The sequence below is a fragment of the Phallusia mammillata genome, chromosome 3, assembly GCF_965637545.1.
Source record: "Phallusia mammillata chromosome 3, kaPhaMamm4.hap1.1, whole genome shotgun sequence".
In the NCBI taxonomy this organism is placed as follows: Eukaryota; Metazoa; Chordata; class Ascidiacea; order Phlebobranchia; family Ascidiidae; genus Phallusia; species Phallusia mammillata.
The window spans coordinates 19,675,010-19,700,590 of record NC_137254.1 but is presented as its reverse complement, the minus strand read 5'-3'; the positions used below and the strand labels follow the sequence as shown (position 1 = coordinate 19,700,590).

Genomic DNA, 25,581 nt, shown 5'->3' with positions numbered 1-25,581 from the left:
ATGTTTTGTCACACAAAACACCAGCTAAATAGAAGGCAAAGCATCCAAATCATTACAGAAATGGAAGAGTTAAAAAAAGTTGCACTAAAAAGATGCAAATGGTTTTGACACCTTTACCTTTCAAAGTAGATGATAAAAATATTTTAATTGTCTCAAATTTTTCAAACGAAGTTGGTACATCTTCAATCGATAGCAAAGGTAGGTGAAGTTTATCTTCATCTTGGGAAGGTAGACCCCATTTTTTGTCAACGTTCTCAACATAAAAAAGCTGAGCATCCCCTCCACCACAGGCAATGTAGCGCAGCAAATGGTCACTGAAACCACACACCTGCAATACAACTGTTAAGAATATTTCCACACTATTACCTTTGAAGTATTACTTAAGTGAAAGATTCTTCTCACAAAAATAGTTAGATACAGTTTCAGAACAACAAGTCTTAATGTAAGTGACTGTAATTGCATAAAATATTCAGTTTTACATACTTATCTGATTGATCATTAATACAGTGGCAATTTTAAACAAGGTGTTTTAGGGCTGTTGACATAAGGTCAGGTCCAGCAACTAGCTACTTAAACTTATTAAAAAAATACTGACACAGAGTGTAAAGTCAGGCCCGAATCAGGCCCATTTTTTGAAGAAACCTTAGCCCGATCCCAGCCCGACTTACCACTCTAAAGTATTACTATATATATGTTTTATGTAACCCCCCCTTATCCACCCAAACAAAACAAATAGGCCTAGTGGTAGCCAAGTGGAGCAAAACACTTTCATTTAAACGTCTTCTTCACCTTGATATTGTTTGGGCATCCGGACATTTCTTCACCAAATCTTGCACTCTTTCCTGAAAGTTCTATGTCATAAAACATGATGCTACCATTTCTGGATCTATACCTGCATAAAGGTGTTCACAACTTTATTTTACCTAAATTTCAAATTAACTACTAAACTCATTTAAGCACCTTTCCAGAAAGCTAAATATAGTATGCTTATCCATGGGGTTTATCTCTTTTGAAATGACAATAAAATTGTCCCACTGATCCCTTTCAACATACAGTTGCTCAAGAAAATCATGCCATATATCACTTGAAGAGGTGCAGTGAACGTCAAGGCACTCACACAAGTTTAGTATGCTTTGTAGGTTGGATAAAATTCCTGCATATGTCATATGAAAAAAGTCTCAGTATTGCAAGATACAATAGGGTAAAAGAAGTGCAGTTAGTTTGCAAAAAATGAAAGTGATTGAATCCCTATCTAGCTACAATCCCTTCACAGCTATTTGACCACACATTGCGAGGCAGCCTTTAAAAACGGTTTGTGGTAAAATAATAAAGTAAAGATTCTTTGTTTAGTGTTTGTCTTTACCCACTTTAAATTTACACAAAAGCAGAAATGCAGTTTATTGTCTCTTATTCCTTAATTCTTTTATAGTTTAGCAAGCCACATTTAAAGCAAAAAAACATTCTACTAAACAGAAAACTGTGACTAAAGCCTTTTAACCAAAATGTGTATGGACTATTCCACAATCAAAATGTTTTATTTTATTTTTATTGACCAATTCGCTGGTCCCCTATTTCTTGCATTTAGGGTTTTGTAGCTCATTAGAATGTATGCAATGTTGCAGCTTAACCACTTTTATTTCTATAACATTTGGACAATTGGTGCATGTGCCTATACATATATACTTATGCTGACCTCCTTTTTCAATTTCTACAGGAATGATTTTTCCACAGCCGTAAATTAACATGGTACAATCTTCTGAAGCTGAATAGCACATAAGCCCAAACAAAATTGCTATCTCGTGCAGCTTTCTCTTGCTTCCTGAAAAAGAAGTATTTTTAAAAACTTCTTTTTGTTAGCTCAAATGCTGAAAAAATAGCTAAAATTACATTGGATGTTATCATGTTCATAGTTTATTCTATGTATAACTAAACTAACTGTTTTTTTGTAACAGTAACAAGTACAAGTTACCTTTCTGCAGAATTCCACATTGGACTCTCATAGCTGCAGAGACATCACAAGCAATTAATGTCCTTCCTTTTATTGGAGTCAGATTGTCAGATGTTGCAATGTCCAATGCAACACCAAATGCCTTCTTATATCTCTCAACTATTGCACCAGTGTACTTTAATGTACTAAACAATGCAGAAATAGGTTTTTGGCCCCCCAAAATGATAATTTTAGTACTTACTCGCTGTATTTTTTAGTGATAGCATGTTTTATTGTATTGACCTGCTTTTTTTGAACTTCATCTAATTTGTTGATTTTTTTACCACACTGGGTGTAAATATCCAGAAGAGGTTTTGGTAAAAACACAGTCCAACCTTTTTCTTTGTAGGTTTCTAAATTTTAAGACCAATTTTGTGGACCATATTATAATGTCAAAATTGCTTAATTTTAATTTTTTTTGCTAATTTTTGAAAATTATTTACTTTATAATGAACATGTTTGAATCTTGCTTTATTTAGGAAATTTGCTGAATCATAGTATGCATCATATTTAAAAGAAAACAGTTTACAACCATTTGGATAAAAAAAAATTTATCCTGCAAGCCAAATTACGACTACTATTTCCACTTACTTTGTTTTGTAATATCAGATGAAAGATCTTCAACCACTTCATATGCAGATAAAAAACGAAATGGAAATTGTCTGCTTTTTGTCACAGCAGTCTAATAAAACATTGCATGTTATGTCCTGATTTAAGTGACTATCTTCATGTCTAGTGTGGTTGAGCTTAAGGAGTGGACACAAAAGTTTTTTTAAAAACAAATTTAAAGCTGTAAAGGGCCATTTGTCTGGCAACAAAAGCTTATGTAAAGAAGAAGAAAAAAAAAATTAATGACCATCACCAATCAACCTAACCTTTAATACATTTATAAGTCTGCAATAAAAACTGTGTTAATATGTAGTACCACTAGGTAGTGACCAATAATAAAAGTTTCAGAACTGGGAGGGGGGGGGGGGGGGATTGGAGGGGGCATACTAATTTAAGTGGAATAACATTAAAACTAGAAGGGTGGCTTAGCACATTTTGCCATTGCACATACACTGTAACAAACTTTGCAAAGTTGATATATTCATATATTCTGTACACTTATTTCTTTTGTAACATTAGTTGTTTCTGCAGAAACTCATGGATCCCCACACATGCAAAGTCGAAAATAATGCATTTCAAGAGATATCCATGAGAAAGTTCGGTGTTGTAAGGTAAAAAAACAGTTATCAGTACTTGTCTTAGATAATCTTGCTATTAAAAGTACAAACCATGCAAACCTGATTTAATTCAGACATGGTTTAACATTTTTTTCTATTTAATGTTCTATTTATGGGAAAGCAGAGGTAAATAGTGGCAAAATAAAGTAAAACACAACAATCAACACCAATAAATAGCAAATTCTACAAGGTGTCCAAACTTCATTTAATTCTGACACTGTTTAAAAAACGACCCTTTTAGGGAGCTGGTGGGTAAATGTTAAAGCTATAGGGCAGGGCCACTCAATCAGTTCTGTCAGAGGTCCAGATAGAAAAGGGAAAAATTTCCGAAGGTCCAGACACTTCTGTCAGAAATGCAACATGTCTTAGCCTATTTTGGTATAGTCTATATGTTGCCATAATTAAAAGACTGTCGAGGTCTACATCCAATGCCTCACAGGTTCGGATATGGACTGTGGTCCGCTATTTGAATAGCCCTACTATAGGGTGAAACTTAACAATCGACATCTAAAAATGGCATAATCTACTACAGTCCAAATTTCAGCCAATTCCAACACCGTTTACAAAAATCACCCATTTTAGTGAGGTAGAGGGGTAAATATTATTAGGGTTATCAAGTCAAACGAAGCAGATGGCACATCTTCATAACTGTATCTACCATCTGTAAAAATTTAACCCAAATCCATCAAAGATTACATGCCAAAAGTGCATAGATAGACAGAGAAGGGCACCCATAACCAGAAATTAGATAGAAATTATAACTTTGCTTTATGACTTTCTTACACACTTAAAAAGAACCAACATTTGTTTGTTAACATTTTAGTCACAAAATTTCGATAATATTTTATCCAACAGTTTTTTTTGAAATGTTTGGAACAAACAAAGATTCTTTTAAAGATTACTAACATTGTATCGAGACAAAGATTAGATGATTAAAAAAGTGTAACCCTGTAAAAACATGTTGTTTCAATGACCTAAGTACATCCAGACTGCTAATGACATACCCGGTTAGTGATATACTTTATGACAACATCATGATGTTTGTGGCTTATTCCAGCTTTGATCATATTTCTGACGTTTCTTAAAGTTGCCATGTAGGGCAAAGATTTAGAATCTGTAACATCAAAATGACACACTTGGTGAGCAAGAATTGCAATATTTACTTTTGCTGTAAGCAAATAAGAATTTGAAACAGTAGCCTATGGCTTGTAAGGGAAATCATCCTGTTAATTGCAGAATCAGCATAATTGCCATCCAGTCCAATACTTATCTCAAAACCTAAGTGATGTAGTTTGATTTAAAAAGATGTTGCTACTACAGTACTACTTCAAAAACTGTATCACAAACAAATCTGTGGTATTTTGTTAAGAAGGGATGACACTATCACATTTGTGTGATGTGGGTGTCTGTACCTCTTCAGTGTAAAGCTGGGGTCATGAAACTTTTTTCACTGCCGCCCTGATAAGTTTAATATTGATTCGAAAGGCCGCATAGTCAACAGCAGTGTTTTTCACCCTTTTTCATTCCGCGACCATGTTTTAGCAACCAAATGCAACCTGCGACCCCCTTCCAAAATTTCCATATTTTTTTTAATAATCACTAGAATAAACTCTCACTTTGGGCAAAAAGAAAGGGTCAAAGCATGGTGGTTTTCATACATAAAGTATCTGCTCACAACCAGACATGGGGCCATTCGTATGCATTCGAATACAGGTTTTGCCACCTTCGTGCTGTATTCGAATGATTTTGGATTTCGTTCGATAGTGCATGAATACAATTCGAATAGTTGAAGTTAACTTTTGAACCGACAATTCATGAATACAAAAACTTGAGTAAATTTATTTGAATACAATTCGAATTGTTGTAGGTTTTTGCCATCCTAAGAATTTGCAAATTCGAATACATGAGATTTTTTACGAATACAATTCGAATTGTTATCGGCCTTTGGCAAGGTAACAATTCGTAAAATCGAATACATGACTACATTAGTACGAATACCATTCGAATTGTTGTCAGCCTGTGGCTACGTAACAATTCGCAAAATCGAATACATGACTACATTTTTACGAATACAATTCGAATTGTTGTCAGCCTTTGGCAACGTAACAATTCGCAAAATCGAATACATGACTACATTTTTATGAATACAATTCGAATTGTCGATTACCTCCAGACTAGAAACAGTCGAGAATATTTTGCTACATATTTTTGCCAAATAGATTCCAATACAATTCAAATTGGCAGTGAATGTGACCTGATTTGACAAGTTTTTGTTTATGTTACGAAACAATGACATATAGAAGTTTAATTGTGACGTTACATAAATGGAATTGTGTTACAAAGCTTGCATTGGGTTGTTCTCAGCACATGACAGGTGCTATAGCATGTTCATGAAGCAAACATTTCATGTAAATTTGGCGAAATTTTTATAACAGAGACTTAAATCAGTCAAGTTAATGTGGCAAAAAAGCTCGTTGGTTTACATTTTTACTACCAAATTTGCAATTCATAAACCCAGCATGTTACTTTTTGATCGGAAACCTTTTTTTTTTTTTTCTTTTTTTTTCGCAACTACAAATATCCGAATCGGTGCATTCGAATTGTTTGCTTCTTACAACAACTGAACAATTCGTGAATACAAATAACTACAACTATTAATTCGAATACAATTCGGATTGCTTCATCTCAAAAAGTACGAAGTATTCATGAATACGAATACACGCTTGGGGTTTATTCGAATAGTATTCGAATTACACGTTGTTGTTTTTTGGTCAACTATTCATGAATACTAATACTTGACATGCTTTATTCGAATACAATTCGAATTGCTGCCACCTTAACATTACGAAACAATTCGTGAATACGAATACCTGACTCGCATTATTCGAATACAATTCGAATTGCCGAACTTTAAAAAGTGCGTAGAATTCATGAATACGAATACATGCCTTGGTTTATTCGAATAGTATTCGAATTACTTGTCGTTGTAGTTTGGTCAACAATTCATGAATACAAATACTTGACTCGTTTTATTCGAATACCATTCGAATTGCTGTCACTCAAAAATTACCAAAGTATTCATGAATTCGAATACAATCATGCAGGTATTCGAATACAGGTCGCGTGTATTCGACCCCATGTCTGGTCACAACACACTGACACATCACCTACTATTGAAAATTTTTTGTATTTTATGTTTTATCTCATAAAAAAGGGTTAATTGGTATGAAAATAGGCTTAAACACAATAATCAGCTCCTATCAATGGCGAATTGCACATGATTGTAGGGAGTCAGTGGGGTAAATGATAGAGCTACCAAGTTGAACACAACAATCAACACCTATAAATGGCACACTCTATAAGCGTTCCAAATTTAATCCAATTCAGAAATTGTTAAAAATTCACCAATTTTAGGGGGACAAACAATCGACAGCTATAAATAGCACACTCTACAAATTTCATCATAATTAGCTGTCTAAATTTCATCCAATTCGCACAGTGTTTAAATAATTCACCTTTTTTAGCTAACAGGGTAACTGATGAGGTTCTACTCCTAAACAAATAAAATATTCAACCACAATGACCCAAAATACAGTCCTGTAAAATTTTGACCCCCGGAGGTGTTTTGACAACAAACGTTGATGCTTCTGGCATCATAGGACTGTTAACACCGCCTCTGCCATGTGCTCTATTTCTCTTCTTTTCTCGAGAAATAATAAATTAAAAATTCCTTTCTTGAGTCTCGAATTTTTTATTTTTCTAACAAAAATAAACAAACAAATTTCTGATTTTATGCTTTTTAGCTTATCTAGTTGCGATCCAAATAAGAAAATTTTTGATCTGTTTGATTAAATTTTCATAAATTTGGGCCGTTATTTTGTTTGCAAATGGTATTGGGTATTCTAAATATTCATTTTTACAGTCGAATTTAATTTTTTGTTCTATGATTTTGGAATGCCATATAGCAATTGTTTTGACCGTAATAAGTGGAGTTTCCTTATCAAAAATGTTGTAGAGTATTAATTGAGCAGATGGGTCGAACTGAAAGTTGTTTTTCGAGTAGAGTTGATTTTATTTTTTCCAAGATAGATACAGATATTTCACAGCTTATTAGATGGTCAATAATATCTTCATTTACTTGACAAAATTTACAAAAGGTTGATCGAATTCGTCCGATGTTTAGCGTATACATTTTTTTTCTTCATAAAAAATCACCCCATTTATATGCTTTTTGTTTGTGAGATAAGTGTGTTGTCTATCATGATTGTTAACGAATTTTTAATGCCCTTTTGATAAAATAGTGCTTTTTACAAGTTAAAGTCGGAAAAGGCATTTGGTTTTGTTGGTATGTCTATTTACTTTAACAGTTCGAAGTAAAAAAGACGTAATTTGGATTTTTTCCAATTGAAATCTGAGTTTGTTTAGATTAAAACATTATATAGTTGGTAAAGGTTTTGCCATTTCTGATTCGTTTTCCTTGCGGTGGGTTTTGAGTTGTCTATAAGGCTTGGTTTTATTTTTTGTAGTTTAAAACTGAGGTTATAAGTTGCCCAGTTTAACAATAATTTGTTTAAAAATTCAGTATTCATTAACACGTTGACTGCCATCTATGAGTTATCTCGTAGTTGCCGATCTAGCCAGGCTTGCCAGATATGAGTATACTCATAGTAGACTTATGTCATTGTAATGCGCTGAAAACAAGCTGGTGTCTCAAACTAACGCCGTGGAAGCGTTGTGGCAACACAGAGACACCCTACACCAGCATGTTACCTACGAGTTAACTCGTAGCATGGCACACAAAATATTTCGACCTGATTTCAGAACGCCACTAAAACATGTTTGGCAAATTTGAGAACAACATAGGAATATCCCTTGGCAGTCAAAGTGTTCAATCCCTTAGTTGTATGTCGGGCATTTTAACCCTCCATTTTTAATTTGTGCAATCAGTTTTTTTACGATTAAGATATTCAATTTCATTAGGAGAAAAAAAAATACCAAAAAAATTGGTATCATTTATAAAATTAAGTCTTTAATATGTTTCTTAAGTAGTGAAAATGCTCGTGCTAAGAATAATATTTTAGGAATTATGAGTGTGTATTTATTATACTTATTTTCCCAGATAATAATAGTTTTCTGTTTGTATATCAAGTTGTTATGTTTTTAGCGTGACTTATGCAAAGTTTCCAGTTTTTATGTATTGCCCAATTTTGTGTAGTGCATATAATATATATCCAGTATCTTTACTTCATTTTTAAGAAAATTTGGGTAGATTTGATTTATTTCCATTTTTAAATTTTGAAAGAAAGCTGTAATTTCAGTTTTATCTTTATTTATTTTTTTGCCCGCTAGCTAGTGCATTTAAATTCATTTGTGTAAAAACTTCATTTAAGAAGTATGTATTTGTGATAATGAAGGAGGTATGTCTGCATACTGTTGAAGTTTGGTTTCGGTAGGGTCTATTTTGATTCCGTTTATTTTAGAGTTCTGTTTTATACTAGAGATTAGAGCAGTGGTTTCCAACCTTATTGACCTTGCGGCACCCTATCAAAGAGATAAATAGTTTGCGGCACCCTGGCAAAACTGGATCAATTTTATAATGTTTCTGTATTTCAAACAACTGTATGAAATAACACAGAATAAGTTTTACAGTATAGCACGCATAAATAAATGTAAGTATTCAAAAGCCAGTGTGAAATTGGGGCTTGCTTATTGCACAAACTCCTTTAATATATTTTTTTACTTACTTTGTCCTTGATGTATTTTTTTTTCAATGCAAACGTATCAATTTTTGACGCAAATAGAAGCCATTGTACATATGCTTTCAAACGCACCCCAGTTGGGATTAAAATTCGTACCAGTTTGTATTCTATCGCGATTTACAATTGACCATGTCTCTGACCCAGCCGCCGTAAAAGGAAGAATTATAACTTAGCCCTTTTTCAATTAGCTATGCATCATGCTTTTTTCTGTGCATCGTATTCCCGTGCAAAAGTTTCCAACAATGCTAATGTGATGAAACAAGTAAAGTACCTTCTAGTGTTAAATGATAAACGAGTGCTTAACAATTATTACTGGTTGTGTTGGCAGTTGCGACGGTTTGCAGCGCAGTTTATCACAGGTCAGGTAATTACAAAGTTAATCTCCCCACCACTTTGAGCGCCGTGAAACGCAAAACAAAATCATGAAATCTGGCAATAATGATGCATTTCAATTTCAAACTTTTCAAAACAAAACGTAATACGCACTGAAACTCGGTTAGAAATACATAAATTCCGCACTTGTTAAAGGTAAAGGAAATAACACTGCAGTATTGCAATATCAATATCTCGCGAAACCCTTGAGCATTGCAACTGGCACCCCAGGGTGGCGCGGCACCCCAGTTGGGAACCACTGGATTAGAGCTTCAGTTGCATTGCTATGTGCAAATTTTTTTTAGCCACATGTAGGCTATTGAACAACCACACAGGACAATTACGAAATGCAACTTCACATAATGCTATTTTAGTGGCGAAAATGAAAATATGCATTGCTGTTAACACTGTATACTTCACATAATGATGTTAATCGTATAAAAAGCATGGCAAAAAGGTTAAGCAATTAACCTGATTTGTACTTACATTTACAAAATAAATAACAATAATAATACCGATAAGATCTTGCCACACTTTTGCCTGGTTGCCTTTTGCTGAGACCTGTGTCTCCCATGTGATTGGTGTTTTTAATTTCATTCGTTTGCCAGCTAGTTCACTGTTCCAAGTGCCAGAAATCCCACTCAGATAAAATTTCTCAATGGTTTCAGGATACCTTTAAATGTTCTAGTTTAGAAGAAATGTTTTGCAATGTGGTATTCCAGTGTGCCTGCTCCAATAAGTTATAATGCAGGCAAGTCTAGGTTTCGCATTACAAACAAATGTTTGCATTTCAATATTTCATAAACTGACAAAAAAATCATTTCTTATGACAAAATGACATACTTCTTGCCTATTATACACATAACATGATATGCTGGCTTGGCAATATGAAGCTGACGCACCAAGCTTTTTAAGGTGAATGGTTGACTGGTTTCATCTTGAGCTTTATTCTGAAACAAAAATTAGTTATATATATATATTTGCTATCTTGCTATCTACATTTTATCTTAACTTTTCCATGATGTAATTACATATTTTAAAGCTTTTTTAGCAAAAGCATTTTTTGATTCGTTTATGTCAAGATCTTCAATATAACTACTTTTTTCAATGGCAAAGGATATGTTACAAAACAACTTTGTTAACAGCATGATTAGAAAAAAATCAATGTCTTTTGTTTACTTGTAGATTTACAAAAAGTCTCTGTATTGCTTTAGAAAACCATCAAAGTATTATTAATTCAATTGGTAATACACTAATTCCTGCTAACTGTTGGGCACAATTAGTCCCATAAAGCAACTTGTCAAAACTAGTTTTGAAGTGAAACATTTTTCGATTTTTTTTTAGTATTATAGCTTATATATATACATAGGGTTGCCATCGACTTAAAACCAAAAATAAGGACAACTGAAAAATATTTTTTTCATACGAAACAAAACAAACGTTTTTGAACAAATCTTTGCATTTATATGATCCGTGACATATCATATGCAATATTTTGTTGTTTCAGCCACTGCTTGTTCGAAGAAAATACTGCATGCTTCTCACAACAGCTAAGGTCTAGGTTTTTATGGGTCCCCTTCCCTAAAGGGGACACATATTGTTTTTGTCCATATTTTTTTTTTTTCTTTCTAACGCGGATTTGTTCCCACGTTTTGGTCAAGAAAGAATCTTTCAAATTTACACACGTTGTAGATATTGGTCTAAAGATGGTCCATGTGGATTTTGACCCCGTTTGATCTCTCCGTTCACCCATAGCCCCCCAAAACGTGAAATTTTTAAAACGGCTATACTTGCTAAAGTACTTCATTTAGGAGTTATATATATGCTTTGTTGTTTGGTGCAATATAAGGTATTTCAAAGAATTTTGTACCTTAAAAAAGATTTGCCCATTTTCACCCCTTAAACCCCAAAATATTCGTTTCTGTCTAACGCTGGTTTGTTAAATGCGTTTGGTCAAGAAATTTATTCAAATTTGCACAGATGTTAGTTATTGTTCCGAATTTGATCCTCCTGAAGTTTGACTCCAAACGACCCAGCGGTTCACCCACAGGCCCCCAAAACGAAAAAAATAAAAACGGCTGTACTGACCCAAGTACATAATCTGAGGGTTTCATGCTTTGTTGGTTGGTGCAATGTAGGCTATTCTAAAGAACTTTGTAACTTTTTATTGGATTCATCCATGTTTACCCCTTAAACCCCAAAATACCGTAATTTTCCGTGTATAATGCGCAAAATTTAATTAATTTATTGTCCTAAAATCGAGGGTGCGCATTATGCATGGGTACAACAATTTTTGAAGAAAATCTGCCTCGAAATAAAACTTGAAATCAGACCTTTCTTCTTGTTTGTTGTCAATCGCGCATCACATTTAGCCATCCTGCCCAACACACTTAGTCAGTAAAATTCATAATTGACGACACATCGTTTGATGCGATGGTGCAATCCTTGATGGTGTGTTATTGTCAAATACTGCACACTGCCCATTTAGCGACAACGTAAATAGGGTGATATCATTGCCGATATGCAATGGATCGAACTAAAATTTTGTGTATAAGTTTGAATTTAATTATTCTGATTTTTAGTTATTTTAATCTGATACATATTAAACTTCATTTGTGTTTTAAAAATAAAAATGTTCTCTGCAAGTATAAAGATCGGTTCTGCTTGAACGCGACCAGTAAGATCTCGTTTGCTGTCACGATGTACCCTACACAAATCCTAAACATTTTTCGCTATCGAGTTTGCGAGCGCATGCGCAGTGATACTGACCGGCAGAATAAAATCCGGTTGTTTCAAAAGATGATCTTTTTTCTGAAATAATTTTACGTTTACGGATTTAAGAGTAAAAATTTGGGTGCGTATTATACATGGGTACAGGCTTTTTTCCAGCATCGACATGCCATTTTTAGGGTGCGTATTATGCACGGGGGCGCACTATACTTGGAAAATTACGGTAATAAGTTTTAGGCCAGAGTGTGGGGACCCATTAGATTATGCTTGCAGAAACAATTATCTTACAAAGTGCCAGGAAAAAGATAGGGACCCAATGAAATGTAGGTGCCAAATATATATCCATTATAAATATAGTAAATGGTATATGTGATACATCATTAAATATGATGTAGTATATATAAACTGGCAATATATAGGAAAACCACTATTCTAGTCTTTTACTTGTAGCAGGAATTTGACTTGTAATTGTTGAAAATAAGACAAAAGAAGGACTCAAGTAAAAAATAAGGACAATGAACTTTTTTAAGACAAAACCCCTTTTAGAAATAAGGACAGGATGGCAACCCTGTATATATATAACACTGTATAAAATGCACAAAAATAGGGAAATTGGCAGCAATAGCTTATTTATATAACATGTAAATTATTGATAAATTTGAGAGAAACAAAGTGAATAATTACCTGTACTTCTGACTTGTTAACCAATTTCAGCTTATTTTTGACTTTCTTTGTTCTGTTGTATTTTGCTGCATTTTTTTACAAAATTTCTTATGTAAAGATGTGTATAATGGTTTCAAAAAACTAATAACATGTGAAAATATAATATGAAATTCATTCTCTTTACCAGTACTGTATAGAAGCCAATGTACCTAGCTGATATTCATCAAAGTCCAAAAACTTTTGAACCATACATTTTCTCAATGCTGAAGGAAGTGAAGATTTTCCATTATTAAAGCAGATCTGCAAGTTAGGGCTTGAAGTATAACTTGCTGAATTTGACCCAAGAAATTTTCTCCAAGTAAATAAATTATTTGCACGAAAACTGTAACTATTTTTTGACTTCATGAACAGTTTTCCTGACATTATGACAATCATGTTTTTTCTTTCTATAATTGTGAGATTTTGTAAACAGTGTCAACCAACAAAAAAAAACATTACAATTACAAAGTACCATTTTGCAATTGACTATGTAAATTTATCATTTCACTCACCTTGAATTTTTCAGCAACATCAATCCAATCCGATGGCAACAAAACAGTGCAACAAAAATATTTGTCAAGAAATGGACGGCAAGGTGGTAAATGAGCAGCACAAGCAAGTAGATAGTTACTGGTAGACCGGATGTTTAAATCTTGCCGAACATACAATGCAAGCTGCAAAATAAAACCACGTTGTTAAATTGACTAAGCTTTAGTAACCGTGAGATAAATGCTGCTTATTTGACTGTACATTGTTGCACAATCAATCACCACTTCTGAACAACAAGACCAGTACAAATCAAACTGTTGTAACTATGGGTACCAGTTCACCAGCAGTTTTTGAAGGTAAACAGGGATCTGTGTTTTATTTTTTTACAATTCTTGTGAAGGTGAAGCAAACTTCATAAAAATCCCCGACAAGAGTAGCAAGAAAATACATAAATATTGCTAAAAAACACACATTTTAGGGGGCTAGTGGGGTAGATGTTGGAGCTATACTATAGCTATACTGTGAAACACATCAAGCAACACCTATAAAAAGCAAATTCTACAAATTTCATTCCATTTTAACATTATTTAAAACATTCACCCATTTTAGGGCCCTAAATGGGTAAATGTTGGGGCTACAGGGTTAAACAAAACAATCGACACCTATAAATGGCATAAAGTCAAGTGGGGTAAAAAAAAACAGTTTTTTGAAACTTTGTTGCCAAACTTTTATTTTAGGCAACAAAAGGTTAGTTTTTCCTCCCAACAAAGCCGATAGGACTACTTTTATAGTTATGTGACAAGTTTTTGATTTTACTAAAAAACAAAAAAAATATTTAACAAAAACTGTTGTTCTTTTTTAACCCGAAAAAGGTACAAAAAACAGGGTAAAAAAAAACAAGTGGACATTAGGACCATTTAAAAAAAATTAAGTGGCAGTTGGAACTTCAATTCAATTATATGAACTTAATAAACCATCTTTAAGTCAAAGATAAGTCAGAAATTTCATTAATAACTCTGTTACAATAAACAAGCCAAAAAAAACACAAGCCACACAAAATTCTTTGTTTTTGAAATTTTGCAAACCAAACTTACAGCAGTTAGTAAACTGTTTGTAAATTAATGAAACATTTTCAAATTGGTGCTAAGACTTTCCGTGGCTTTGTACCTTTATTGTACTGCATTTATTGCCTTTGATTTGGTCTTTCTTTCATTTACCAGTCTTTTGTTGGTATGCAACTAGGTTTAAATAGAGCTCACCCACTTGCTGACCGGTCATGTAACCTAAAACCTTATTGAAATAAAGTTTAATTTTCTACCCCAAACTGATTGAATTACTACATAATCATTTGATAACCTCTTTTTCTTACTTTGTAGCATTTTTCTTTAGGCCTCAACCCCAATTTGTACTTTAAGCCATGCAGGTATACTTTTTGGTAAAAATTCCTCCAAAACTGCACCTCCAAAGCAATTTTATACACTTGGTTTGGGGGTCCTTTGGTTTAGGTACATGTTTTATAAGCTTTCTTTTTTCTTTTCGAAAGTTCCAGGTGACAAATAAAAATGTTTGGGCAAAAAAATGTTTGGGGTGTAAAAAATACACACTTTTTTATGGCCCCATTCCTATAGAACCGTTTGGGGTAAAAATGAACAACAAGATATCTGAAAAAAATTAGAAGCTGGCCAAGTGGAGTCTTTTTTGTTTAATAGGTCATAGTTATGACACAACACAGAACAAAGGTCATTGACACCAAACTTGTAATAAAAAATCTGCAGGAAAGTTTCTAAAGGTTGTTGGAGACTTTTTAAGATACGAATTTAACTACTGTTACTTCAACCTGCAGAACATTGCCTAGAAACAAAATCTGAGAATGGTTTATGGCTGATGTTTTAGGCAGAGAATAAATACATCCTATGAAACAGAAAGCATTAAAAAAAAATTGATTTAGCTGTGAGGGTATTGTTTTTTTTACCCCAACTTCAGCAATTTTTTTTTACCCCATTTGACTATATTGTACAATAGGGCTGTTATCAAACAAATAATTATTTGATTATTTGACATTTTTACTTTTGTTTCAAATTTATCAAATAATTTTTTACACATTTCAAATAATCAAATATTTTTTTCCTATGCAGTAAACCTCGATATATGTGTAAAATCAATTTACTTATTGGTGACATTTTTATGAAATTGCGGTTACACAGCAGCACTGCAACATATGTTTTCAGCCTTACATTAATGTTCATTAATCCATTTCCTCAAAAATGTTGGACATAAAAGCATGACAATTTACTGTTCATTCATGTATTAGTTACACCTAGGAATAATTAAAGTTATTCAAGCAAGTGAATAAAATGTTATAGATCAAAATTCAATTGAGCAAGTATCCAAAAAAAGCTGTTGAAATAAAGTGAAAAAATACACATGGAAATACATATGGTTTTGCCAAATTGCGGAGAGTAGCCGAACAGAAACATGTCTCTATCTGTACTAACTTATTATTTTAAACGGAAAAAATAGATGTAGCCTAGATTTAATGATTAGGAGCTTACATAATTCGTTTAGTAATTTCAACTATCCTTACTTAATAATGACTCTGGGCCTTATGTATCAGATATTCTAAATTATTTGAATTATTTGAATATTTGATTTGAAAGAAAAAAAAAATTTGCTTTTTTGAAAAATTAAAAACGTTTATTTGATAACAGCCCTATTGTACAAGATATCCAAATTTCATTAAGTTCCGACATTGTTTAAAAAACTCACACATTTAAGGTGGCTAGTGGTGTAACTGCTGGGCTTCCACTACCAAACTAACTTGTGATGTCAAAAGGCTGTTTCCACCTCCCAACTGGCAACCAAGTTATTCGCAAAAAACAAGTGACATGTGTCTGGTTGCCCTTGCAACACACCACAAAATCTTGGTTGAACACAACAAGTAACACCTATAAATGGCATATTCTACAAGTTATCTGCGTAAAATCAATATGTACCCACTAGAAAGGTGGCTCTCCTATATGTTGCCAATTTATATATTCTCCGTCCTATTTAACAATTTACTCTATACACCATCTGGTCTGCTAACATCCTGATTGTTTTGGCCTTGCAAAAACAAATGGGTCCACCACCCTATATATACACCGTCCATCATTGTGATACAAAGAACTAAAAACATTATATCTCTATTCCACAGATACATAGCTCATTGTATGAGTAGTCATGCATAAAGCAGCAGCCATATCCGACTGACCACAAACTAACCAATCTCTCCTGTGTGATTTGATTATATTGCAAGTTCACATGCGCTAAACACATATTAGATACAGACAAAAACAATATGTCTCCCATTCCGAGACGGGTATCCATAGTAATTACAAATCTGAAAACATCACAGTTTATTTTGTAATTTCTGTTAAATAACTATCATATATGTGAGCATGGGGAGATTTAAAGAGGGTGTTTGGATGTCCCACCACAAGAAATTGGTCAGATTTCAAACTCTCGAACATGCATGCATAACCAAACTAAAAGCTTGCATCTGCTGTGCTACAACAGCCTTTGAAGGTTGCTTATGCAGTAAAATTTCTCAATGAGTGTAAAAAAACAGAGCCATGGCAGTGGTTATTAGGCTAATGAACCTTGACATTGATTGGAAACAAATCCACAAAATGCAAAATACAAAATGTTAACAACAATAAAAGATATCCGGATATACCGTAATTTTCCAAGTATAGTGCGCACCCGTGCATAATACGCACCCTAAAAATGGCATGTCGATGCTGGAAAAAAGCCTGTACCCATGTATAATACGCACCCAAATTTTTACTCTTAAATCCGTAAACGTAAAATTATTTCAGAAAAAAGATCATCTTTTGAAACAACCGGATGTTATTCTGCCGGTCAGTATCACTGCGCATGCGCTCGCAAACTCGATAGCGAAAAATGTTTAAGATTTGTGTAGGGTACATCGTGACAGCAAACGAGATCTTACTGGTCGCGTTCAAGCGGAACCGATCTTAATACTTGCAGAGAACATTTTTATTTTTAAAACACAAATGAAGTTTAATATGTATCAGATTAAAATACCTAAAAATCAGAATAATTAAATTCAAACTTATATACAAAATTTTAGCTCGATCCGTTGCATATCGGCAATATCACCCCATTTACGTTGTCGCTAAATGGGCAGTGTGCAGTATTTGACAATAACACACCATCAAGGATTGCACCAAACGATGTGTCGTCAATTATGAATTTTACTGACTAAGTGTGTTGGGCAGGATGGCTAAATGTGATGCGCGATTGACAACAAACAAGAAGAAAGGTCTGATTTCAAGTTTTATTTCGAGGCAGATTTTCTTCAAAAATTGTTGTACCCATGCATAATGCGCACCCTAGATTTTAGGACAATAAATTAATTAAATTTTGCGCATTATACACGGAAAATTACGGTAAATTACTATGTGTACAAAATAGTTCAATTCATGCATAACAGTGTCTATAGAATTAAACGATGATGGGTTGGATTAATGTTTTCTTATTAAAAGTAACACAAATGCACAGGACAGGCACTCTGTTATCTTTTCAAACTTATCAGCAGTGTAACACCAGAAGGGTTGTGTGATCATGTCAGTAAAACAGTTTTCCAGTGGATTCGGAGTTGGGTAATTAGCAAAGATTCAAATCCAGTCAGATTAGTTTATATCAGGTAATTGGAACCGATATAAATGTGTGCTTTTGTTGTGTGTAAAAATGTGAACACATGCATGTTTTACGTCGAAGCCTTGTCATTGTGCCCATTGAAAACAATGACAGGGACATGTTGGCATCTTGTCCGTAGGCACTATAACAAAGACCTGTGTGCACACTGTGACCTATTTCTTAACATATATTTACATCCGACACTTATTTTATATTGGGTCCCATAGCATCCAGTGCACCATCTTTTATAACCTTAGTTGTTTCTGCAAGCAGAAACTCATTGGTCCCCACACATGCAAAGTTGTAAGTAACGCATTTCAAGAGATAACAATGAGAAAGTTTGGCATTGTAACGCCAAACACAGTGATCAGTACTGTGCTTAAATAAATGCGCGCTATGGAGTACAGACTATTAAAATTCATTCCATTCATACATTTATTAAGGTTTTTCTATTTTATGACTATCTGAGAAAAAAGTGTCAAATAGTGAGAAAATAGGCTAAAACACAACAATCAGCTCCTATTAATGGTGAATTGCACTTGACCATAGGGCAGTGTTTCTCAACCTGGGGGTTGCGACCCCCCAAGGGGTCGCCAAGCACTTTTGAGGGGGTCGCGGAGACGCAACCGAACACGAAATTATTTTATCTGTATCAAAAAAACTTTCCCTGTGACTTTTGTTTAGCATAGTAACTCACACGACCGTTTGATTTAGAACGGGCGCAACAATATTTGCGATTGTATACTTCTATAATTGCGGGTTTTGGTTTTTCTTAACATAAAAAAAAAACGAAATAGTGAAATAGTTAGTGAAAAATAGGCGTTTTCCGGAATACAGCAAAACGCCGAACTATTGCAGCCACGTTAGATTGCAAATGTGTGATGAACACAATCAACAAATGCTGGTAGTTAAACTTCCTGTGTGTGTGCGTGTGTAAAGGTGTCGCGTGGTGTTAGAAAATCTCTAAAGGGGGTCGCATAGTAAAAAAGGTTGAGAACCACTGCCATAGGCGTCTAGTGGAGTAAATGATAGGTACTACAAAGTTTAACACAACAACCAAACCTACAAATGGTACACTCTACAAACTGTCTTTTAGGGGGCTAGTGGGGTAAATGTCGGGGCAACAGGGTTGAACATATCAAACAACAACTATAAATAGCACACTCTATAAGCTGTCCAAATTTCATCAAATTCGGACAATGTTTTAAAAATTCACCCTTTTTATGGGGCTAGAGGGGTAAATATTGGGGTTACAGGGTTAAACACAACAATTGACACCCATAAATGACAAATTCTGCACGCTTTTTAAATTTCACAAAATTCCGACAAACTCACCCATTTTAGTGGGTCAGTGGGGTAACTGATGGGGTTTAACACCCAAAAGTATAAAATATGAAACCACGATGACCCAATTGTAAATTTTATCCAAATCAAACAATGTTTGAAATTCTGACCACTAGAGGTGCTATTAGCAACATTTGTTAACGCTTCTGACGTCATAAGGCTGTTAACACCCCTCTGTTGGCATATGCAAAACCACCCACGAAATGTTGCACAAACACAAGTAACGTATGTACTTGTGCCTTTATTATACCATCACACCACAGAAATCTTTCGTTTGTGGTGCGCAGCAACATACAAAAACGTTTTACACTTTGGGGTCTAGCGGGGTAAATACTTGGGTTATCAAGTCAAACAAAGCAAATGGCACATCTGCATTACTATATCTACCATCTGTGAAAGTTTCATCAAAATTCACCATACATTTCATGCCAAAAGTGCATGGAAAAACTTCGGCGGAAAAAAGAAAAAAACAAGAAAAAAAAAACAGAGTGAAATCAAGATGTGTCCCCTTCAGGGAAGGGGACCCATAATGATTAGATGGTATTTACATTTATGTGATGCTGTTAACAACGTCTTGTCAACGTTATATTGTTTTCGAACTTTGACAGCAAATTACAAACTGTAATGGCGTCAGGCAGCAAGTGGTATTGTCTGTCGATATTTCTAAAACAGTGAAGTAATGCCAAAAACAAATGGCGTTTGGGTCATTTCTTAAGCCCAGATAAACATAAAAATGTAGTGAGTGAACGCTGTAAAGTTCAACTTTTGAATTGCAGGAGTGTTGTGCAAATTTCTCAATTTTAGGGCATTTCAAAGTGGTTTTTCTTTGTTTTTAATGTTTATTTTTTGCATTTCAAAAAAAATATGTTTATAGTGTTTTAAATAGGACTGTTATCAAATAAACGTTTTTAGTTTTTCAAAAAAGCAAATAATTGTTTCCCTTTAAATCAAATATTCAAATAATTCAAATAATTTAGAATATCTGATACAAAAGGCCCAGAGTCATTATTAAGTAAGGATAGTTGAAATTACTAAACGAATTATGTAAGCTCCTAATCATTAAATCTAGGCTACATCTATTTTTTCTGTTTAAAATAATAAGTTAGTACAGATGGAGACATGCTTCTGTTAGGCTACTCTCCGCAATTTGGCCAAACCATATGTATTTCCATGTGTATTTTTTCACTTTATTATGTGTCCCCCTTCTATGAAGGGGACACATATTGTTTTTGTCCGTATTTTTTTTCTTTTTTCTTTTTTTCTTTTTTTCTTTTTTCTGTCTAATGCTGGTTTGTTAAACGCGTTTGGTCAAGAAAGAGTGCTCCAAATTTAATAAAATTTACACAAATGTTAGTTATTAATCCAAATTTGATCCTCCTGAAGTTTGACCCCAAATGACCCAGCGGTTCACCCACAGGCCCCCGAAACGTATTTTTATAAAAACGGCTGCACTGACTAAAGTACAGCATCTCTGAGTGATATGCTGTGTTGTTTGGTGCAATATAAGATATTTCAAAGAATTTTGTATCTTTTTTTTTTCGATTCACCTATTTTCACCCCTTAAACCCCCAAATATTCATTTCTGTCTAACGCTGGTTTGTTAAATGCGTTTGGTAAAGAAAGAGTGCTTTAAATTTATTCAAATTTGCACAGATGTTAGTTATTGTTCCAAATTTGATCCTCCTGAAGTTTGACCCCAAACAACCCGGTGGTTCACCCACAGGCCCCACCCCCCAAAACAAAATTAAAAACGGCTGTACTGACTAAAGTACATAATCTGAGAGTTTCATGGATTGTTGGTTGGTGCAATGTAAGCTATTCTAAAAAAAAATTTAACTTTTTATTGGATTCACCCATTTTACCCCTTAAACCCCCAAATAATAAGTTTTAGGCCAAAAATACAAGCCCTAATGTGCTGAAATGTTAAACAATTGTTTGCAGTAGGTTATTCGTTCAGTACTTATAATTTTGCCTTAATCGGCCAAATAGTTACTTTTACAGCCCATAATATGTGTACACTGTCGGTCAGATAGAAGTCTCAACTCTCAAGAGGGTAATTCACTTGTTTTTGATTAGGGCGGGTGAATGCAACGGGATTGCTCAGCTTGACGTCCGGACAGACGTTTTACGAGACAGTCAATTCGGTGATTAGAAATCAGCTGTTTTTGTGCAGCTATGCTATGTCGTTTTATTAAGTATCAAGCACATTTTCAGTTGTGGAAAATTGTGTTGAAAACTGACCTTGAACGACAATATCAAGGTCAAAGCATGAGATTAAATTAAAAGTATTTTTCCCGTTCTTATGTACTGTTTTTTTGTAATTATATGACAATAATGATGCAAAAAGAATACGGACAAAACTTTTAAAGCTGGGTTATTGCTAATGTTGGTTAAGTTTTTTCTTAAGAATCTAAAAATAACCAGGACGTTAAATCCGCACAAACGCGCATGTGGGGACCCATCTGTTTTTGCTTGCAAACACAATCATATATGTAGATCAAATGATGTGTATAGTAAATTGGTAAATATCGTATAGAATATATAAAATGGAAGTATATTAGAAAGCCACCTTTCTAGTTTCAACAGCTTTTCTTGGGTACTTGCTCAATTGAATTGTGATCTATAACATTTTATTCATGTGCTTGAATAACTTTAATTATTCCTAGGTGTAACTAATACTGGAATGAACAGTAAATTGTCATGCTTTTATGTCCAACATTTTTGAGGAAATGGATTAATGAACATTAATATAAGGCTGAAAACACATGTTGCAGTGTTGCTGTGTAACCGCAATTTCATAAAAATGTCACCAATATGTTCAAGTAAATTGATTTTACACATATATCGAGGTTTTTTTTACTGCATAGGAAAACTAGAAGGGTGGCTTAGCACATTTTGTTGTTGCATTTACACTATAACCTATTTTAAAACATTGATATATTTCCTATGCTTATTTTGTAATGGGTCCCATATTAGTCATCGTCTTTTATAACCTTCGTCGTTTCTGCAGGCAAAAACTCATGGGTCCCCACACATGCAAAGTTGAAAATAATGCAATTCAAGAGATAACCATGAGAAAGTCAGGTGTTGTAAGGTAAAACACAGTGATCGGCACTGGGCTTAAATAATAATACTATGTAGAATACAAACTACAAAATTAGTTTCACCCCAGATATTGTTTGAAGTATGTCCTATTTAACGTTTTAAAAAACTGACCCATTTTAGGGGCTAGTAGGGTAACTAATTGGGTTTGACACACAAACTAAAAATATATATAAAAACCACAATGACGCAATCAATAGTACTGTAAAATTTCAGCCCAATCCGCCAATGTTTAAAATTTCGACCACTAGAGGCGTTTTTGGCAACAACCGTTAATGTTTCTGACGTCATAGGGCTGTTAACAAGCCCCTAACTGCCATGGCGCAAAAACGTCCACCAAGCAACCCACCAACGAGCAACATACAACTGGTTGCCCTTGTAACACTATTGCGCCAAAGAAATCTTTCGTTTGTGGTGCCCAGTAACATATAAGTACGTTTTACACTTTAGGGGCTTGTGGGGTAAATGTTAGGAGTACAGGGTTGAGCACAACAATCGACACCTATAAATGGCATACTATACAAGAAATCCAAATTTCAGCCAATTCTGACACTGTTTAAAAACTCACCCATTTTAGGAGGCTAGCTGGGTAAATACTGGGGTTATCAACAAAAACAAAGTGGGATGCACATCTCCATGAATATATCTACCATCTGTGTGAATTTCAGCCAAATCCATCAAACATTTGATGGAAAAACAAGTCGGACAAACTTTGGGTAAAAACACCCATTTTAGGGGGCTAGCTGGGTAAATACTGGGGTTATCAACAAAAACAAAGTGAAGTGCACATCTACATAACTATATCTACCATCTGTGTAAATTTCAGCCAAATCCATCAAACATTTGTAGGAAAAACGAGTCGGACAAACTTTGGAAAGAAAAAAAAAAGGAAAAAAAGAAAAACAAAACAAAAACAATTTGAGTAAAATCAATATGTGTCACCTTCAGGGAAGGGGACCCATAAAAATATTTGATTATTTGAAATGTGTAAAAAATTATTTGATAAATTTTCAAAAAATTAAAAATTTCAAATAATCAAATAATTATTTGTTTGATACGAGCCCTAGTTTTAAACTGGTTTGCATCTTGTTGTGAGGATGAATGATTACATACAGCAAAATAATATAAGAACTAGATTCGATATTCTAGATTCGAAACGATTATTCTAGAATATCCAGTTCTTCTACTTTAAACATCCCTACTTAAAGGCCTGGGCAAATACAAAATAAATGTCTTGTTGTTGGTCGTCTCACTTCCCGGTAGTTGAGTGCAGGGTTAGAAAAAATGCAAATTTCCCAGGAAGCCACCAAAATTTCCCGGCATTTTTCGGTAAATCCCCCAAGTTGTTATACGCAACAGGAGTACTAGCTTATTTCACCTTTCCAACGTTATGCGAACAAAGACACTCAGCACATTGTGTTGACCATAGGCACCGAGGCTTACAAAATACAAGGTGGCGGACGTAAATTATGACGTCACTAATGCGTGTAACCACACAAGCTCCAACTCAAAGCACAATAAACTTTCAATAGAATGCAACGTTCGTCAAATTCTTTAAAAAAATAATTTTTAAACTAATGTTGATTTAAAACACCTTGCTTTAACGTTATTTTTGGTTTAGCAACGTTTAGAAAATGTTTCATCAAGTTGTTGCTCTTGCATTACCTAAATTAACCGTTTATTACAGTACGATCGCGTCGTACACATTAATGTCTAAACATTTCCTATCAAAAATGGTGTGTTTGACGTCATAAATAAGGCACAAACTCAAATTGTTTGCAGTTGTTATATTAATTAAAACGTGTTTCCAGCTAAACAAATGCGCTTGCATTCACGCCATTGATCGAACAGACGTCAGTTGAAACGTAACAATTGTAATTGTTTCGCAATAAATGAGCTTTTTTAATGCAACATAAACATGACTTATAGACTAACGTTTTAGTATTATTTGTCGCAGTAACTCTCTGCAATAAAAAATAAATATAAAAATAGTTAATTTATTGTTTCCTAAGCCGAGTTTAATGTCCGTTTGCAAAGCTCTGCAACGGCCTCAACTTGTTCCAAGGTGACCTAAGTTTAGGCGTTAACAATGCATAGTCGCCTATATTTAAAACGTGAATTGCTTTACTTTTATTCCCCGCCGTAACACGTTACTTTAAACTTAATCGTTGTTAAAATTGCTGATTCGGCAAATCGTCCTATTGTTACATCAGACGTTATTAGACGCAGAGCAAACCAATCGAACCCACAGAAATTGCGCCAAGTGACTATTTGCCAATTAATGTGATAGAAACTACATGCTAAAGCACGTAAAAGGTGGACCGTAATTTGGTCTTATACGGGTACAGATACTGTACGTGGTATAGGCATCGTTTTTGGAAGATCAAACGGCGCACCCCCGGTATTTTTTAAAACTCTACGCCTATGCCAGTGCATCATTTGCTATATATCTGCTTTTCAATAAAAGATCCATAATGTACAGTTACAGCTAACCTTTAAAACAAACTCAGGATCAAAATCTGCAATCTTCTTGACTGCACAGTATATTTGGTTGTTACTGTTCATAAAATCTGGAGAAGAAACCATCGATGAGCTCACAAACTTGATAAACTGGACCTGGAAAAACATTTGACACCACCAGTTTTTATTTTCTAACAAACTGTTGTAAGAACCATTGAGTTTCGAGCAGTGTTTCATATCAGAATGGAACAGAACAAACAATTTACATTTGTTGTATTACTCATAGTTAAAGTTCATTCCAAACTAGGATAGTGGTGCTTCTATATATTTCCATTTATGTATTCCACATATATCATATTTACCGATTTACTATACACACCCATTTGATCTACACGCATAATGGTTTTGGCATGTAAAAAATGTTCATGGAAATTAATTATGCAATAAAAATGTTCTGGTTATTTTAAGATTTTTGTTGATTATAAAAGCAGAAAGCATCAAACATTTGTTAAAATTCTTTACAAACCAATATACTGTCATATATGTACAAAAGTAGAAAACGCTAACAGTTTTGCAAATATTAAAACTTGGGGAGCCACTTTGCAGCAAGGGTATATAAAACAAACTGTTCTAGACATAACTTTGTTTTGCACAACATATATTGACTGCAGTAACCTCTAGCCCTGGTGAAATCAATCCGAATGACTGA

The 25,581-nt window shown here is 34.1% G+C and overlaps 1 protein-coding gene across 2 annotated transcripts in view; it reads right to left on the bottom strand.

The window, feature by feature from the left end:
* The window catches only part of LOC145219193 (telomerase protein component 1-like), a 45,204-nt gene that overhangs the window by 16,510 nt on the left and 3,113 nt on the right, over positions 1–25,581 (bottom strand). The window contains exons 3-16 of one of the 2 annotated variants that reach the window (XM_080086588.1): positions 24,906–25,028; positions 13,289–13,450; positions 12,947–13,037; positions 12,759–12,823; positions 10,188–10,294; positions 9,860–10,017; positions 4,218–4,327; positions 2,579–2,669; positions 2,190–2,340; positions 1,970–2,133; positions 1,694–1,819; positions 961–1,153; positions 790–892; positions 118–328 (exon numbers count right to left, since the gene is read on the bottom strand). In XM_080086588.1, the coding sequence (XP_079942714.1) occupies positions 118–328; positions 790–892; positions 961–1,153; positions 1,694–1,819; positions 1,970–2,133; positions 2,190–2,340; positions 2,579–2,669; positions 4,218–4,327; positions 9,860–10,017; positions 10,188–10,294; positions 12,759–12,823; positions 12,947–13,037; positions 13,289–13,450; positions 24,906–25,028 (1,855 nt within the window). The remainder of the gene's footprint in view (positions 1–117; positions 329–789; positions 893–960; positions 1,154–1,693; positions 1,820–1,969; positions 2,134–2,189; positions 2,341–2,578; positions 2,670–4,217; positions 4,328–9,859; positions 10,018–10,187; positions 10,295–12,758; positions 12,824–12,946; positions 13,038–13,288; positions 13,451–24,905; positions 25,029–25,581) is intronic. The other variant, XM_080086589.1, reaches the window with a different exon arrangement.